The sequence below is a fragment of the Mirounga leonina genome, unplaced genomic scaffold (assembly GCF_011800145.1).
Source record: "Mirounga leonina isolate KUSES-001 unplaced genomic scaffold, KU_Mleo_1.0 Mir_53, whole genome shotgun sequence".
Classification (NCBI taxonomy): domain Eukaryota; kingdom Metazoa; phylum Chordata; class Mammalia; order Carnivora; family Phocidae; genus Mirounga; species Mirounga leonina.
In genome coordinates, this window is record NW_023270807.1 from 38,338,887 (window position 1) to 38,356,012 (window position 17,126).

At 35.0% G+C, this 17,126-nt stretch overlaps 1 protein-coding gene and 1 pseudogene across 3 annotated transcripts in view; both read right to left on the bottom strand.

Annotated features, from left to right (window-relative positions):
* The window catches only part of PHIP (pleckstrin homology domain interacting protein), a 135,501-nt gene that overhangs the window by 43,426 nt on the left and 74,949 nt on the right, over positions 1-17,126 (bottom strand). For 2 of the 3 annotated variants that reach the window (XM_034991212.1, XM_034991209.1), the window contains 5 exons: positions 15,423-15,560; positions 14,596-14,779; positions 10,198-10,315; positions 3,527-3,667; positions 670-746 (listed from right to left, as the gene is read on the bottom strand). In XM_034991212.1, the coding sequence (XP_034847103.1) occupies positions 670-746; positions 3,527-3,667; positions 10,198-10,315; positions 14,596-14,779; positions 15,423-15,560 (658 nt within the window). The remainder of the gene's footprint in view (positions 1-669; positions 747-3,526; positions 3,668-10,197; positions 10,316-14,595; positions 14,780-15,422; positions 15,561-17,126) is intronic. The other variant, XM_034991211.1, reaches the window with a different exon arrangement.
* On the bottom strand, positions 3,768-5,825 carry LOC118001197 (annotated as a pseudogene).

Consider the following 17,126-nt stretch of genomic DNA (forward strand, 5'->3'; position numbering starts at 1 on the left):
TGCTGGGAGTCACTGTTGTGGGAATAAGAAAGCCCTTGATTCTAACAGTGATATAAGGAATTACAACCTCTACCTCTTGGTTTCTTTGGCAATTTTAAGAGCTACTGCTCGTGGGAGTAAGTGTAAGGGGCTAAATATAATCACCATTCCCAAAGGCTTGGGAATGCTACCAAGGTCAGCAAAGATCACCAGCCTTGTAACAATGTGGATTGCTAGTATATATATAGGAGATAAAGGAATCCTCACTTCCATGGTCAAATGGGGTAAGAATAACAGGAAGAAGAAAGCTTGTTCTCATTGCTGGAAGAAATAATTTATCATTCAACAAATTACACTATCTCATTGCTTTCATAATTTAATGCTCATGTATTTCTCAAAACCGGTAATACATTTGTGGTTCAGTACTACAAATAACAGTATTCAGACAATAAAATATCAACTAAGAAGGCTAAAAGCATTTTGTAGATCTAGTTTCAATAACCAACATTTTTTTCTTACCAGATAAAACATGTCAGAAAGAAAATGTCCTAAAATTTGGACAACTACAAAAAGATCTCTGAAGAAGAACCAACTTTAAACCCAAAGAGATTCTGAAATTTGTTGCTGAGAATTTTAAGCTTTCTAAAGATTTTGTATTACATGTGGAGAAACAGAAATTCACTGAATTACCTAGAACTGCCATCACTGTGCCATGCTCGCTCTTCCTCTTCAGATGTCCCACCACTGACAGCAACAACTTCACCTTCCTAAGAAATATTTCACACATATTTTGTTTAATTTTACAAAATAACATTCTAGGATTATTAGAAAATAGCAGTGATATCTAATAGTACCAATCACATTAGGGTATTTACAACAATTAAAACCCGATTTTAATTATTTGTAAAACATAGATCTTATATTTTAATACAAAATTATTAAATGTATCCAAATTATTAAATGTATCCAATGAAAAATGTATCCAATGAAATAATACCTATTAATATTGGATACAGAGCAATCTCTCAGATGATTAACATATTGAGAAGCTTAAATTAGGAGTTTACATTTTACTTATTGTCATCATTATTATTAAAAATAGCTTTATTACACACACAAGAAAGAGTATTCCAACTTTGATATTATTTTAAAAAGTGGTAGAGGATTAAAAACTACCCAAAGACTGTTTCTCTTTAGTAAATATTCTTTGCTCAACATAGGATAGTCCAGTGAAGCCATTTTCTTTATAAAAATCGTACTGGGAGCCTGGGTGGCTTAGTTGTTAAGCATCTGCCTTCGGCTCAGGTCATGATCCCAGGGTCCTGGGATCGAGCCCCACATCAGGCTCCCTGCTCAGCGGGGAGCCTGCTTCTCCCTCTCCCACTCCCCCTGCTTGTGTTCCCTCTCTAGCTGTCTCTCTCTCTGTCAAAAAAATAAAATCTTTAAAAAAAATTTGTTTTTCGGTGTCACAATACCTTATTCAATTTCTCCCTTGCTCAAATAAAACTTTACACTCCAATAAAAATAACATCAAATTAATTAAGCTTTTACTATATTACAGAAGCTATTCTAAGCATGTGTATACATCATCCCATTTGATCTAGACAAAACACTACTGGGATAGGAAGCAGTTATTTAAACAAAAGAATTAAAGCTTAAAAAGGTTAAGAAATTTACCCTGTACAACACAATTAATGAGCAACTAAGCTACTCCAAAGTTTAGACTACTCTCCACAAGAATGGTTCAGTGTTATTACTTGCTGGGCACATTCAAAGAATTTTTCAAAATGATAATAGGATGTATTCCTTTATTAATTAAATAAAATAGCATATCTTGGGAGAAAAGTTTTCTCTTTTTGATGTTTTAATAATGAAGAATGTGTATTACACAGCTATTCCAAAAAGTTTTGAAAACTAAGCAAATACAAAAAGATCAAAATCCAACAGTAAATTTTAGTTAGAAAATTTAATCTCTGCTCAATATAACTAAAAAAAAGAATGTAAACAAATGATCTGATTATTCCCATCCTTACTATACATATTACTTCTTTAAATGGAGAGAAAAGAAATGTACTTCTGTATTCTTAGTACAAAATTAAAAGGTACTATACCGAAGTACAATCTATTTGAATAAAAAAAAAAAAGGATTCTTTCCATTAATTAATATAATGTGCTCAAGATGATATTCTGTTCTCAATGTACTCCTCTAGAAATTTAATTGCTCTAAAAGGATGTTAAAATATAAGCAAATTAGTTTTGAAGACAAATGAAGGATTTAGTTAACCTTTTATGTAACAAATGTACCTGGAAATACATAAGGTTCGAATAAGCTGAATCTTATTTAAAGTTACAGGAACATATTATTAAAAGAATCATACTAAATCTTTCAAAAATGAAATATTTTATAGAGGCAAATAACTAGCTCACATATATTTTATGTTTTATGCATATATCTAAACTGTCATGTATCAGATTTATGTTATTAGTATATTTGGTCCTTTTTACCAGATTGGACATATCATTTTGACCTGTCCATCCTAGGACCTAAAGCCACTGGAGAACAACTTTTCAGTTGCGGTTAGCATTCTCTCAAGTCTGAGTTTTATTGCCATGTCTACAGAAAATATACTCAGAGAATTTCCATATATGTCTAACATTGTTCATAAATGTATAACAGTCAATAAGATCATAGTCTTTGACCTAACTGGGAGAGGGGGTGATCAGGAGGGGAAGTGAGATGTTGTTAAGTATTTTATAAGTTTAAGCTGTGATTGCAAATTGATTTCCCTTGTTGAAAGAATATGTAATTTTAGGGACAAGATATTTATGGAAATAATTATATATAAGGAAAATTTAAAATAAATTGAAAAGTTATAAACTGGTACAGAGATCAAAAACTAACCGAAATTATCAGATGTCTATTAATTAGTTATTATAGTTAGAGACTAGAGCTTCATGGTACTATTTTATTTTATTTTATTTTTTTAAGATTTTATTTATTTATTTGAGAGAGAGAGAGAGACACACAGCGAGAGAGGAAAAACAAGCAGGGGGAGTGGGAGAGGGAGAAGCAGGCTTCCCACGGAGCAGGGAGCCCAATGCGGGGCTCGATCCCAGGACTCTGGGATCATGACTTGAGCCGAAGGCAGCCGCTTAACGACTGAGCCACCCAGGCGCCTCTCATGGTAGTATTTTAAAAGCTTGGCTTTAGAGTAACAGGACCCTGGGTTTAATTTCTGCACGACCATTTAATAGTTAGGTACATAGGTAATCTAAACATCTTTGAACCTCAGATTCCTCACACATAAAATTGGAATAATTAATTCATATGCATTTGTTTTGTGAATTTGACATAATGAATATGTGTGCCATGCCTGGAACATACAAAACAGGTCTTCAGTAAATGGAAGCTATCACTATTATTTTAAGACCTAGAAATACCACCTTTGAGTTTCATCTATAAATATACCAATGAATACAAAGAACAACAGTCATACTTAAAAAAAGTTAAACTGGAAATAAATTTATAAATGTGCTGAGATCTTACATCTGAAGAACTAGTGCCATTTTCTATTTCTTCTGAAGGTCTAGGAGTCTCCTCCAAAGCAGATCTTGTACGGTAATTGTGTTGATTTGCCTGCTGCCGTTTGGATTCTCCAAGATCCAGGAGATGCTCATGAGCATGATTCTGAAAAAGTAAATTAAATTCATTTAAAGTAGCATTAAAGAGCATGCTTTTACTTTAGAAGTTGTGTATTTTTTAATTACAAAAAATCCACTCATATTTAAGATAATCATATAAGTGGACCATGGTACCAATTCAAATATTTTAACATTACATTAAGTTAAATCACAGGTAAGTATGTTGAAATTCACTTGCTTGCTTAATAAACTATAAAAAAAATTTTCTTTCTGATTAAGTGATACAGACTAAGGGATTCGTAATAACAGACTAACAAATTCTCCTATACCCACACTAAACCTGTAGAACAGATATGAGAGGACCATGAGCTGTGAGGCGTATGTAATAGGCAGAGGCAAAACGGAAACCAAAATGGTGGTCACAAAACTACCCTGCCACTATGAGGCTAGGACACCAGTTGGCTGGCTATCTTTCTTCTGCTATAGAATGAATATAGCAAATGAGAACACAACTAACAAACAATCATCAAAAAAACTGATAAAAGTCCAACGTGGTGACAGAGATGAACAAACTCTACAAACACAAGAATTCACACCTGAAAAAGAAACTTGTGTCTATATATAAAAAGAATAAAGATTACTCTCAAAAAAAGACTGACATCAGATTTATATATACAATATATCATAAATACACATCATACAATAAGAAAATCTTTAAAATGACAGAAAATAACTTTGGATCTATAACTATAGCCTCACTTTTTTTTTTCCCCTTCTCATTAAAGTTTGTTTTAATGGGTCTCAAAATTCTGTGACAGATTTCTGGCCAAGTTGTTTCCATTATAAAGTACTGATTGATTGATTTACTTATTTATTTATTATTTTAAGGATTTATTTATTTATTTTAGAGGGAGAGCACCAGCGGGAGAGGGAAAGACCATCTCAAGCAGACTGCGCTGAGCGCAGAGCCCAACTTGGAGCTCAATCTCATCACCCTGAGTCATGACCTGAGGCAAAAGTAAGAGTCAGACGTCTAACCGATTGAGTGACCCAGGCGCCCCTAAAAAGTACTGATTTAATAACTAATTACCTTAAAATTGCTGCACACTCGCACAAACCAAATGATCCACGAAAGGTTCTTTTCTTCAAGCTTTTATGATGCATCATTATTACTAAACAGTTTAATATTAAACTTAATGGTGAATTAAGACAAATAGTTCTGAGATCACTCTTCTATCGCTGATTAAGACAAGGTGGCAGGTATTATGGAAAATATTTATTTAGCTTTCCGGGCAGACTTGGTGACCTTGCCAGCTCCAGCAGCCTTCTTGTCCACTGCTTTGTTTACACCCATAGTAACTGTCTGTCTTATGTCACAAAGAGCCAAATGACCCCGAGGAGGATAGTCAGAGAAGCTCTCAACATACATGGGCCTGCCAGGAACTATATCAACTATGGCAGCATCAACAGATTTCAAGAATTCAGGGCCATCTTTCACCTTCCTCCCAGAACAGCAATCAATCTTCTCCTTTGGCTCAGCAAACTTGCAAGCGATGTGAAACTGTACAATTCAGCACAGGTGTATAGCCAGCGCTGATTTGGCTTGGATGACTCAGGATAATAACCTGAGCTGTGAAGCCAGCTGCTTCCATTGGTGGGTTATTTTTGCTGTCAGCAGTCATACTGCCATGGCAAGCATCTTTTATAAACATGTTCTTGATATGAAAGCCACATTAGCCCCAGGAAGAGCTTCAATCAAAGCTTCATGGTGCACACATTTCAACAGACTTTACTACAACTGTAATGGTGACTGGAGCTAAGGTGACCACCGTCACAGGTTTGAGAATACCCATCTCCACTTGGCCCACAGGGACAGCACCAATACCACCCAATTTTGTGGACATGATATAGGAGCAGGCACAAGTAAGTGTCTGTCAGTTGGATAAGTTGGTGGCAGGATGTCCAGAACAAGAAGCATGGTTCCATTGGCACTGTCATCTTTACAGGTAGACTTTCCATCCCTTGGACCAATGCACATTAGCACTTGCTTCTAGCATGTACCATTCCAACCAGAAATAGGCACAAATGTTACTATATGGAGATTATAGCCAATTTTCTTAAAATAGGTGCTGATTCCTTAAAGATTTCTTCATCTCTCTCCTTCTGGCTCTGGGGTGCTCAATGGAATTCATTTTGTTAACAGCAAATAAGAAGTGTAACATTAGTCAAGTTCACGTTCATTTGCAGGTGATTTTCTTTTTCTCTCCAGAAACTTTTAGCATGTTGTGTTGTTTTCAAATCTCATTATAATGTGCTTAGTTGAAGTTTTAAATTTTTAAATTCTTTATTATTTTTTCCTTATTTATCCTGTTTGAGACATGATGTCTTTTCTTATTCATCCTCTTTGGCACACCAGCCAGAGGTTAATTTTAGGAAAATTCTGGTTCATTATTTTTTCAACCCTTTCCTTCCTCTGTATTTTCTCTTCTTCAAAGACTCATTAAGTACTGCTTATACTACTACTTCTAATCCTGTGTGCTCTCTCTACATATATATATACATACATATATATACATATACATATACATACATATATATTACATAAATACGTATGTTTGCTTTTTATACTTCCTTATTCTTTCCTTTCTTTCATCCCCTGTTGGTACATTCTGGGAGAGTTCTTCAACTTGAATTTCCAGCTTACTCATTTTTCAGTGTCTTACATTCTCTTCTAGTTCTCTATTTCAATAATGATGTGTTTCATCCCAATATATCTAATAGGATCCTCTACAGAACTGCTTTTCCTTACATTTCTAATATCCCCTCCTAGCTCTAAGAATATGCTATTTCAAATATCTGTACTGTGTATCCCATTAGTTTCCCTGTGTAAGTCATGTAAATCCATCTACAGTGTGGTTTTGTTCCTCCCATCATGGTTTGGCTTCACAAGTGCACTGGGGTGCTGATATTGCACTAAGAAGGAGAGAGAAAAGAGCAAAACTCTAGGTCTTGCTTTGTACTCCTAAAAAAGATTCTGGATGTGCACTTCAAGACCTATATAATACTACATCTGAATTCAACCATTCCCTGTTAATCCATCCACCTCCACTCTCCGCTTCCTTCTGTGGTTGTGGAACCAGTCTTATCACTAGAACCCTGTCCTCACTTCAGCCCTACTCTTGTCTAAACAGCTGCTAGTAATAGCCAAGTAAGATAAAAGACATTTTCACATACAAGGATAAAAGATTCACTCCACCTGGATTTTCTCTAGAAGGATCACTGAAGGACTTTCTAATTTTGTAGAAATTTTGGGAAATCGTAAAGGTATAAAAAGGAAATACTGTTCAACTATAATAAATTTTGAGTAGTATGTGAAGAATGTAATGTACACCTGCTTCTTTCATTTAACATAAATATATTTACCTACAATTCAAATGCATTAATTAAAAATTGCTATTTGTTCCATTTTGTAAAGCTTTCTCCTCAATTTCGTATTTCTTGAGGATAAATTCCATGTCGAAGAACATTAATGTTTTTAATGCTTTCATAAATAATACAGTGGAAGGGAAAGCTGGCTTTCAACCAACACTTGTTCTCTTTTTGCCATACATAAAAATTTTCTTTGTCAGAATTTCATAGGACTAAAATTCTGGTCAATGGGATATTTGGCACAATGTTGCAGAGCAACTTCAAAGAATGTTCTTCAATAGAGCATATGCACCCTCTGCACATTTTTGACTTGGTCCTCCATCCTTCAACCTTGAATGAGAAAGCTGGTATCTTGAGGCAGGAATTCAAATTCACACCCGAGAGAATTGGAAAAATGAAAGAGCTTCAGGTCTCAACATCATCATACTGGGTCTGGACCAACTGACTGAGGCTTTTACATCAGAGATAAATATTATATCCATTTATTTAAGCCACTGTAAATTTGGGACCAAACCTGCTGCTAAAAATTGTATTACTACATTATAACTGTTTTCTAAACAGTTTTTGTATTAATTTATAATTCCCACATGCAGAGCATCTTTTATTATTAGAAGAAAAAATACTGCAGCTCTGGGATGAAAGATGGCCGTCTCATAATTTGTACACCCGTTTGTTTTCAAACCTTTATTTTCATAAAATTTGAAAAACAAAAAATGAGGTCATAAAAATTACTATTCTACTTGTTTTTTTCACTTAAAAATATATCATGAACATTTCTCTAAGGCAATGGAGTTCTAACTCATTTCATTAAAAAGCTGCATGAACAGACATTTTTCCGAAGAAGACATCCAAATGGCCCAACAGACACATGAAAAAGTGCTCAACATCGCTCGGCATCAGGGAAATCCAAATCAAAACCTCAGTGAGATACCACCTCACACCAGTCAGAATGGCTAAAATTAACAAGTGAGGGAACGACAGATGTTGGCGAGGATGCGGAGAAAGGAGAACCCTCCTACACTGTTGGTGGGAATGCAAGCTGGTGCAGCCACTCTGGAAAACAGAGGTTCCTCAAAAAGTTGAAAACAGAACTACCCTATGACCCAGCAATTGCACTACTGGGTATTTACCCCAAAGATACAAATGCAGGGATCCAAAGGGGTACGTGCACCCCGATGTTTATAGCAGCAATGTCCACAACAGCCAAACTATGGAAAGAGCCAAGATGTCCATCAACAGATGAATGGATAAAGAAGATGTGGTATATATATACAATGGACTATTATGCAGCCATCAAAAGGAATGAAATCTTCCCATTTGCAATGACGTGGATAGAACTGGAGGGTGTTATGCTGAGCGAAATAAGTCAATCAGAGAAACACATGTATCATATGACCTCACTGACGTGAGGAATTCCTAATCTCAGGAAACAAACTAAGGGTTGCTGGAGTGGTGGGGGGTGGGAGGGATGGGGTGGCTGGATGATAGACATTGGGGAGGGTATGTGCTATGGTGAGCACTGTGAATTGTGTAAGACTGTTGAATCACAGACCTGTACCTCTGAAACAAATACGTTATATGTTTAAAAAACAGAAGAAGATAACAGGAAGGGAAAAATGAAGGGGGGGAAATCAGAAGGGGAGACAAACCATGAGAGACTGTGGACTCTGAGAAACTGAGGGCTCTAGAGGGGAGGGGTGTGGGGGGATGGGTTAGCCTGGTAATAGGTATTAAAGAGGGCACGTACTGCATGGAGCACTGGGTGTTATACGCAAGCAATGAATCATGGAACAATACATCAAAAACTAATGATGTAATGTATGGTGATTAACATAACATAAAAAAAAAGCTGCATAATATTCGTTGGGTAAATAGATACCATGACAGCCTACCTCTTTTCCATCAATGGACACTGAAGTCATTCTAGTTGTTGCTACCGGAGAAACTATTAATATCGAGTGTACAGACACACATATATGTATATACAGTCACATCAGTACTTTTCTATAAAAAAAAAACTTTGAAGAAAAGTACAACTATTGGATTAAAAGCAAGCATATCTTTTGATTTTAATAGATATTACCATATTCTATCCAAAAAGTGGTAGCAAAACAAACTCTCACCATCACTATATGAGTTTACATCCCCATATCCTTGGATTCTGAGCAAAGGAAAAAACCCAACCAACCAACCAGCAACAACAAAAAACCCCCCAGAAAATGAAAGATTACCTCAGATTATACTAATGGGAACCTTTGTGGGGTCCTACTGATCCCAGGGTATGATACCCTTGATAAAGGAAAATATAAAATAGCAAAGGACTACTTGAGTCCTTTAAAAAGAAGAGTCACAAAATAAAAATAGAGTTCTAGAAAAGGACACTAATATACAGGTTTAAGGAACTCAAATAGAAAGAGAAAGGAGAACAAAGCAGGGTCAAGAGACCAGTTATTTTTTGTTTAGATAGGTGCTTAGACGGTGACTTGTAAATGAAAAGATGATCCATTGTTTACCTCAATTCTGAAGCTTTCAAACTAAGGTGGTTTGAGAAAGAAAAAGAATGGAAGAATGGATAATTGTGATTCCTTGACACTCAAGGAGATAAATACACATCTTTCCCAGATTAGGGCATAAACCAACTGAAATCCATTGGATCCCAAAGTTTCTCCAGAGTAGGATGACAGAGAAACCAACAAGGCAAACTAAAAGAAACAACTTACTTCTTTTAATGGAGAAAATAAGAACTATTATTTATAGTAGCATAGCTGACTTACCTATAGTAACAGTTGTAAAATAGAAAAAAAGAAAAAATAGGACCAAAAAACCCAAAACCAAGAAACTGTTTTAGAGTATACAACCAATGGCAGAGCTAAAAAAATAAAAAATCTTGCTTAGGCTTATGATATAATTTATTAAATTTAATGGGCATGTTAACAATTGGCATTTGGGGAAAAGGTATACTAGAAGGCAGTAAAATAAAAAAATTAAAGTGGTAACAGATAACCTAAAGAGATAATCAAGAATTAACTATATCAACTTTATTTCATTATTCTTTTTACAATGTTAACATTTTTAATTACAAGAGCCTTAAAGTAGTCACTATACTTATGAAGCATAGTATTAAACATAAAAGTAATTACTATTTACCTTTGCAACAGAGGGTATTTTATTTTCTTTTGGAACAGTAAGGTGTTTTCTTTTCTCTTCTGATCTATAAGTTTTTATTTCTTCCTCTCCCTTTGCAGTTCTCCATTCTTCCTGCCTACTGAAAGAGAATTAAAAGCCATGCATGTTAATCTAAACTTTTTACAACTGATTTCACTCTGAAAGGCATGTTCAGTGTCAGAGAGGGAATGCTACTCCTGATGTTTTCTTTTCAAATGGAGGCATGTGATAAAGATTCCTGAGTTTAAGTGCATAGATTGTTAACTCTGGACATTTGGCATTAAATGACTGGAATACTGGAAAGGCAGACTATTTGAATTTGATACTACTGCTTCTGTTTATGGTCTCTGGCAAATCAAGTATTCAGTACTGGGAACATGGTTCTTCCTAAGGTAATGCTCTAAGGGTTAGAAATTGGATTTATTTTTTTAAATTATGTCAGTGTAGGGCTGTGATAATCTCTTATGCCATATGGATAGCTAGAATCTTAAAAGAGGCACAAGAGAACCTTGAGGTTGAATTAATATAACTCCTAAAGCCCCGAAAGAACTATATTCTCTCCAGTGAAAAGCAGGTCTGGCTTCAGCTACTGAAAAAACTTCAACTCGTTGCAGGCACTGAGCTGAAAGTGAGCAACAGAAAAAGCTGAGAAACGTTGTGAACTTTAATTTCATGGAATCTGAACTTACAAGGGCAAGAGAATTTTATTTTTTACTTTAATTCCTTACAACTTTAAAGTTTTTGACCTGCAGGGGTATTTAATCTTTGAACTTTAATTTTTCCCTGGAGATTTCAGTTGGAAGGGAGTTAATATTCAAACTTGAAAGAATACTACAATGTTGATATTTTATTACTAGAGTATATTAATGTCATTTCACTTAATTGCAGAATCTCTAACACAGCTGGTAATAATTCTCAATGGAATATAAAATGAGTAAGTTTAAATCTTGTGAAAAGAATGGCCTTGATTTAATTTGTTTCACCATAATTTTTTATTCTTTAATTAAACTTTTATTAACTGTAGATTCACATATAGTTTTGAGAAATAATACAGAAATTCCTTGTCTCCTTTACCCAGTTTCCCCTAATAGTAGCATCCTGCAAAACTATAGTATAATATCACAACCTTGATGTTGACATTGATACAATGCACCAGTACTATTCAGAACCCAGTTTTACTTCTACTCATGTGTGTATGTGAATTTAGTTCTATTCAAGTTTATCAATGTGCAGGTTTGTGTATCCATTACCCCAGATAAGATACAGAATATTTCCATCACCACAAAGATCCCTTATGGTGTACTACTTTTCATAATCATACCCATACCTTTCTCTCTTCCCCCTCAACCCTTCCTCTCCACAAGGTCTAGCAATCACTAATCTGTTCTCTACCTCTTATAGGTATTTTAAGAATAGTCCATAAGGTATGTAAACCTTTGAGATTGGTTTCTCACTCAGCATAATTTCCTCAAGATTTATTCAATCTGTTCTATCAATAGGTTGGTTGTTCCGTATTATTGCAGAGTAATATTCCACGGTGTGGATACAATACAGCTAATCTGTTTAACTATGTACTCATTAAGGACATCTGGGTTGTTTCTATTATTGGCTATTACAAATAAAGCTGCTATACACTTATGTACAGGTTTTTGTGTGAACATAAGTTATTATTTCTTTGGGATAAATGTCCAAGAGTGCAATCACTGAATAATATAGTAGTTATACATTTAGGTTTTTAAAAAAGTGCCAAACTGTTTTCCAGAGTGGCCACAATATTTTACATTTCCCCCAGTAATGCATGAGTGATGCAGCTTCTCCACTACCCTCCTTAGCACTGGGGGACGTTACTATATTTTGGCCATTCTGATAGGTTTATAGAGATTATTTCCATGTGGTTTTAATTTGTATTTCAATAATGGCTAAGGATGTCGAGTATCTTTTCAAGTACTTATTTCCCACTGCATATCCTCTTTAATGACATGTCTGTGTCTTTTGCCCATTTTCTGACTGGATTTTTAAATTTACTGTTGAGTTGTTTGTTTGTTTTTTTCTTTTTTAAAAAAGATTTTATTTATCTGACAGAGAGAGAGAGAAAGAGCACAAGCAGGGAGAGCAGCAGGAAGAGGGAGAAGGAGAAGCAGGCTCCCTGTTGAGCAGGGAACCCGATTCTGTGCTTGATCCCAGGACCCTGGGATCATGACCTGAGCTGCAGGCAGATGCTTAACTGAGCCACCCAGGCACCCCTACTGTTCAGTTTTGAGAGTTCTTTATATATTACAGATAATAGTCTTTTGTTGGAATCCAATCAATGTGACTGGATTTAATTTTAATTAATGTAACAGGTCTGACCCACTTAAGAGCTTTCTAAGGGCAAACTGTAAACTACCTATGAGGGGGGCATAGCCCAGGAACATTCTCAAAGTTAGAGTACTAAGTATTGGGGGCAACGCTCCAGGAAGGTCAAATATCCTTTGAAGTCATGGTCATAGCCCTGCTTGACCATTGGCTCAGTGGTTAAGCTCAATGAAAAAGGGATAAAAAGGTAAAGAACATATGGAGAGAAACAAATCTTCCCCGCTCCTCCTATTTCCTTCCATGTATAGGGACCTTCATTACCAACTAGCAACTCACTCCTGGCCTCTTAACCTCCTTGCTCATTCTTCTCCAGGGGAAGAAGTGAACTAATTAATTGGTGTGCTCTGGAAGGAAAAACCAGCTTAGTATGGCCCAGTCGTATGCCCTTATTTGCAATGTATACATTTTGTCCTGCATTTTAAAGACCCAAACCCCATTGCCTCACATGGGAAGAAATACTGTGATCCAGTGCTACCTGTGTTTGGGGTTCAGGACTAGGAACACACTTTCATGCAGATGAAAGCCACATCCTTCACAGTTACATCAGTAACAAAAAGTACCATTCTAATTTCATCTCTCATTCTCTTGTATGTTCACTTCCTTTAGAACTATTAAGATGGGTGTTACTTATTGCACCCCCTTCAAACCTTAACATTAAAATTAAAAAATGGACAGGGGCACCTGGGTGGCTTTGGCTCAGGTCATGATCCCAGGGTCCTGGGACTGAGTCCCGCATCAGGCTCCCTGCTCTGCCAGGAGCCTGCTTCTCCCTCTCCCACTCTCCCTGCTTGTGTCTCTCTGTGTCAAATAAATAAAATCGTAAAAAAAATAAAAATAAAAAATGGACAAAAATCCAACTAAAAATATACTGTAAGAGTTAATTTTTTATTAAGGACATCTGGGTATACTTGTTATCACATAAAGTTGTTGTTCAAATTTATACCTTATTTGTATAATTAATCTTAAATCCTAACACAAATTTGAAGTACTGTCCAATCAAAAAGCATAAACTATATAAACACTGATGTTAAAAGTGTTTTTTTAAATTATACAATTACTATATCTTTTGAGTTTAAGAACTAGAAAAATCCTAAAATCAAATTTACATTTTGATCTTCATGTTTCTTATTATATACTATGTACAGCTGACCCTTGAATGGGTTACAACTATCTGGGTCCACTTACATGTGGATTTTTTATACTACAGTACTGTAAATGCATTTTCTCTTCCTTCTGATTTTTTTTTCTTTTCTCAAGCTTACTTTACTGTAAGAATACAGTATATAATACATATAGCATATAACATACAAATATGTGTTAGCTGACTGTTTGTTATCAAGGCTTCCAGTCAAGAGGAGACTATTAGTAGTTAAGTTTTTGGGTAGTCAAAAATTATATGCAAATTTTCAATTGTGCGGGGGGTCAGCATCCCAATTCCCATGTTGTTCAAGGGTCAGTATTAGTTGGATTCATATGGACCACATTCATGAATATTTGCATTACTAAATCACAATGAATCATAAGGAACTGGATATAAAGTTCCTTTACAACACAGACCTTGAGAATAGAATTATATCAATATTTAATTTATAAATGTATACATTCAAATATAAAAGATAATCATTAAAGAATCATTTTAATATATAAAAAATGTTTATGTAATGTATTACCAACAAATAATGCCATGTATTTTCACTATCAAGTATCTGAATATGGTATGGTTAGTAAAATCTATAAAAAATTATAACAAACTTCATGAAACGTGTTTTAAGATGCAGTTAAACAAGACAAACTAAGATTTAAACATGCTACTCACCTTAACACATCCCCCCCACATCTTTTACATGAATTATTCCAGAAAAGGACATGACTGAAACTTAATTTTCTTCCAGAGTCATGACTAATTTAAAATACTCTTAAGATAAATTTAAAATAAATTACAAACTTGAAAAGGTACTTTGAAGGCTGTAATTTAAAAATGAACATAAACAACGATGGTATATAAAACTTCACAACTCCCCTTACCTGGCTACACCGGCTGATAGCTCAGGTACCACTACCCTTCGACTCCAAGCTACCAGATCCCGCTCTGTGGCTATTTCACTTCTTGGTGCATTGCTGTGCATTTGCCGTACACCTTCAATTTGTCCACTACGCCTTAGTCCTACATTTGGTGGTGAATGAACCTCTGAGGTAGAACTTACAGAGCCTAAGTGAAAAATATGGTAAGTTCTATTTAGAAACATTAGCTTAACAGAAAACAAAATCTGTATTATCTTCCACATGAAACTTTCTATTATGGCAAACAAATTACCAAATCAGGAACCAAACCACAGGAAAAGTTTAATGAAAACAAAACATGGCTATTCAGTTAATTAGACAGTGAATCATAACTGTTGACGGAATTAACATTAATTTTTAAAAAATGCTTTGTATTTTGGGAAAACTACATAAGAAGTAAAAACAGACAAACCCAAGAGTATTTATGGTTCATAAATTTGCTTTAACTTTTCTCTGAAAATAATATGTGACAATAAGGGCAGTGAGATATTTGAGAATGTGGAGTGTATTCCATACATTAATGAATAAATTTATTTTTAAAGTTTTTTTAGGTTCTACATGTTTACTCTATGAAATCTGGAAGAATATACATATTTAAAGCCCCATTATCTACAGTTGGAAACCTTACGAACATTTTCTTAGGCATTACATATTTTTAAAAACATGATCATTCAGGCAGCCTAAAGTTTCATTTTATGGATGTGTCATAATTTGTTTAATCACTTCTTTACTGTTCAGAGTTTAACTGTTACAATTTTTTAAATATTTCACTTAAAGCAATCCCTCCTTACCTCTACTTAAACGGCTGGTATTACTGATACCGGCTTCACTAGAACGTCTCAGGTCTTGCTCCTGTTGCAGTCTTTGAATCATGCTGTCCAATGGGCTGATCTCCTGGTTTGCTTGCTGACTTAAAACTTGGTTCAGTCCTATATAATACCACACAAAATGCTAAGGACACTTCAGTCAACTAGTCAAACCATTTTACTTATTAAGCTCATTGAGTCTCGAATTAAACATAAATTTTGCTTGAGTACAAGACCTAAAAAGACCTAAAATGATTAACTTGAAATACACATACATACACAACCAGGAATATGCTAACTCAATCCTAATTTATTACAAACAATGACAAGGATGATAAGGTTTACCAAGTGTTTATGATTCAGGCACTCATATTATCCCCACAACAATGCAATTACACACATATTATTAACTCCACTTATAGATGAGAAGACCAAAATAACTACTCAATGTCACATATCTAGTAAATGGCAAAAGTGGGATTTTATCTTAGACCAGTTTCTTTTAAAAAAGGCAAATCTGATTACCCACTTTCTCAAAAACCAAAACAAACCAAAACAAAAAAACCTTTATTGCTTCATTTATTCAGCAAATTCTTGAGTGTCTATTATGTGTTAGGAGCTATATACCAAGGAAGTAAGGATGCAGTGGTGAATAGGACATCAAGCTCCTTGACTTCAGGCAGCTAACATTCTAATGGGAAAACTGAACAATAAACCCTTATATAAATGCAGACTATGAAAAATGTTAAAGATGATGAGAGAAAGAGAAAATGGGGAGGAGAGATGGGAACTGCTTATGGTGAGTCAGAAAAGTCAAAGAAGCCCTCCTTGAGAAGGCAGCATTTGAACTAAGACTGGAAGAAAAAGAAGAATTAGTCATCCATGTGAGGAGCAAGAAAAAGAACACCCCAGATAAAATGCAAGAGTTGGGACAAAGCCTCTGAGGTAGGGAGTAACTTGGTGTATTTTAACCCACCCTAATTTTCCAGCATCAACACTCACCTCTACCAGTCACATAGGACCACTTGACTCTTCTGCCCTCCTAACAGGATAAATACCTTTATGCTTTGGAGCTTTTATCCATAATACTCTCAATTCAAGTATAAACGTGCAAACACTAACTTATCCTTCAAGCACCAACTAAAATGGCATCTCTCTGATATTTCCTCTGTGAAATCTTTCCAGACTACCCCTGAAAGAATTAGTTGCTATCCTCTTTCATTTCCTCAAACAATATATACATCTTAGTACTCAGCCCAATATAAAAAGGAAGCCCGCTAGTTAGTTCTGCAAAAGTATGGATTGCCTTATTAATATTATAATTCTAAATCTAGCACAATGGTAGGCATATAAAAATGTTTAATCCTGTTGAATGAATTAAAAAAATGTGTGTTAGGATATATATGAAAGCACTGCCATGAGAGAAGGGAGCAATTAATAGCAGGTGAGTGGGTATATAAGAAATGCTGTGATGAGATCAGACTTTTACAGTGGGCTGGGAAGAGAAGATACAAAGGACATTCTGAAATGAAGAATTAGTAGTAAAGAAGATACAAGGAAAGGGTAAATTATAAGTCTTAAGCACATAATGTTATTTCATTTTATAAGAAAAAACTAAAATTCAATGGGATAACATAAGTTGTCCAAGGTCACAAAGCTAGAGAGTGGTAAAAGTAGAGGTAAAAGTTA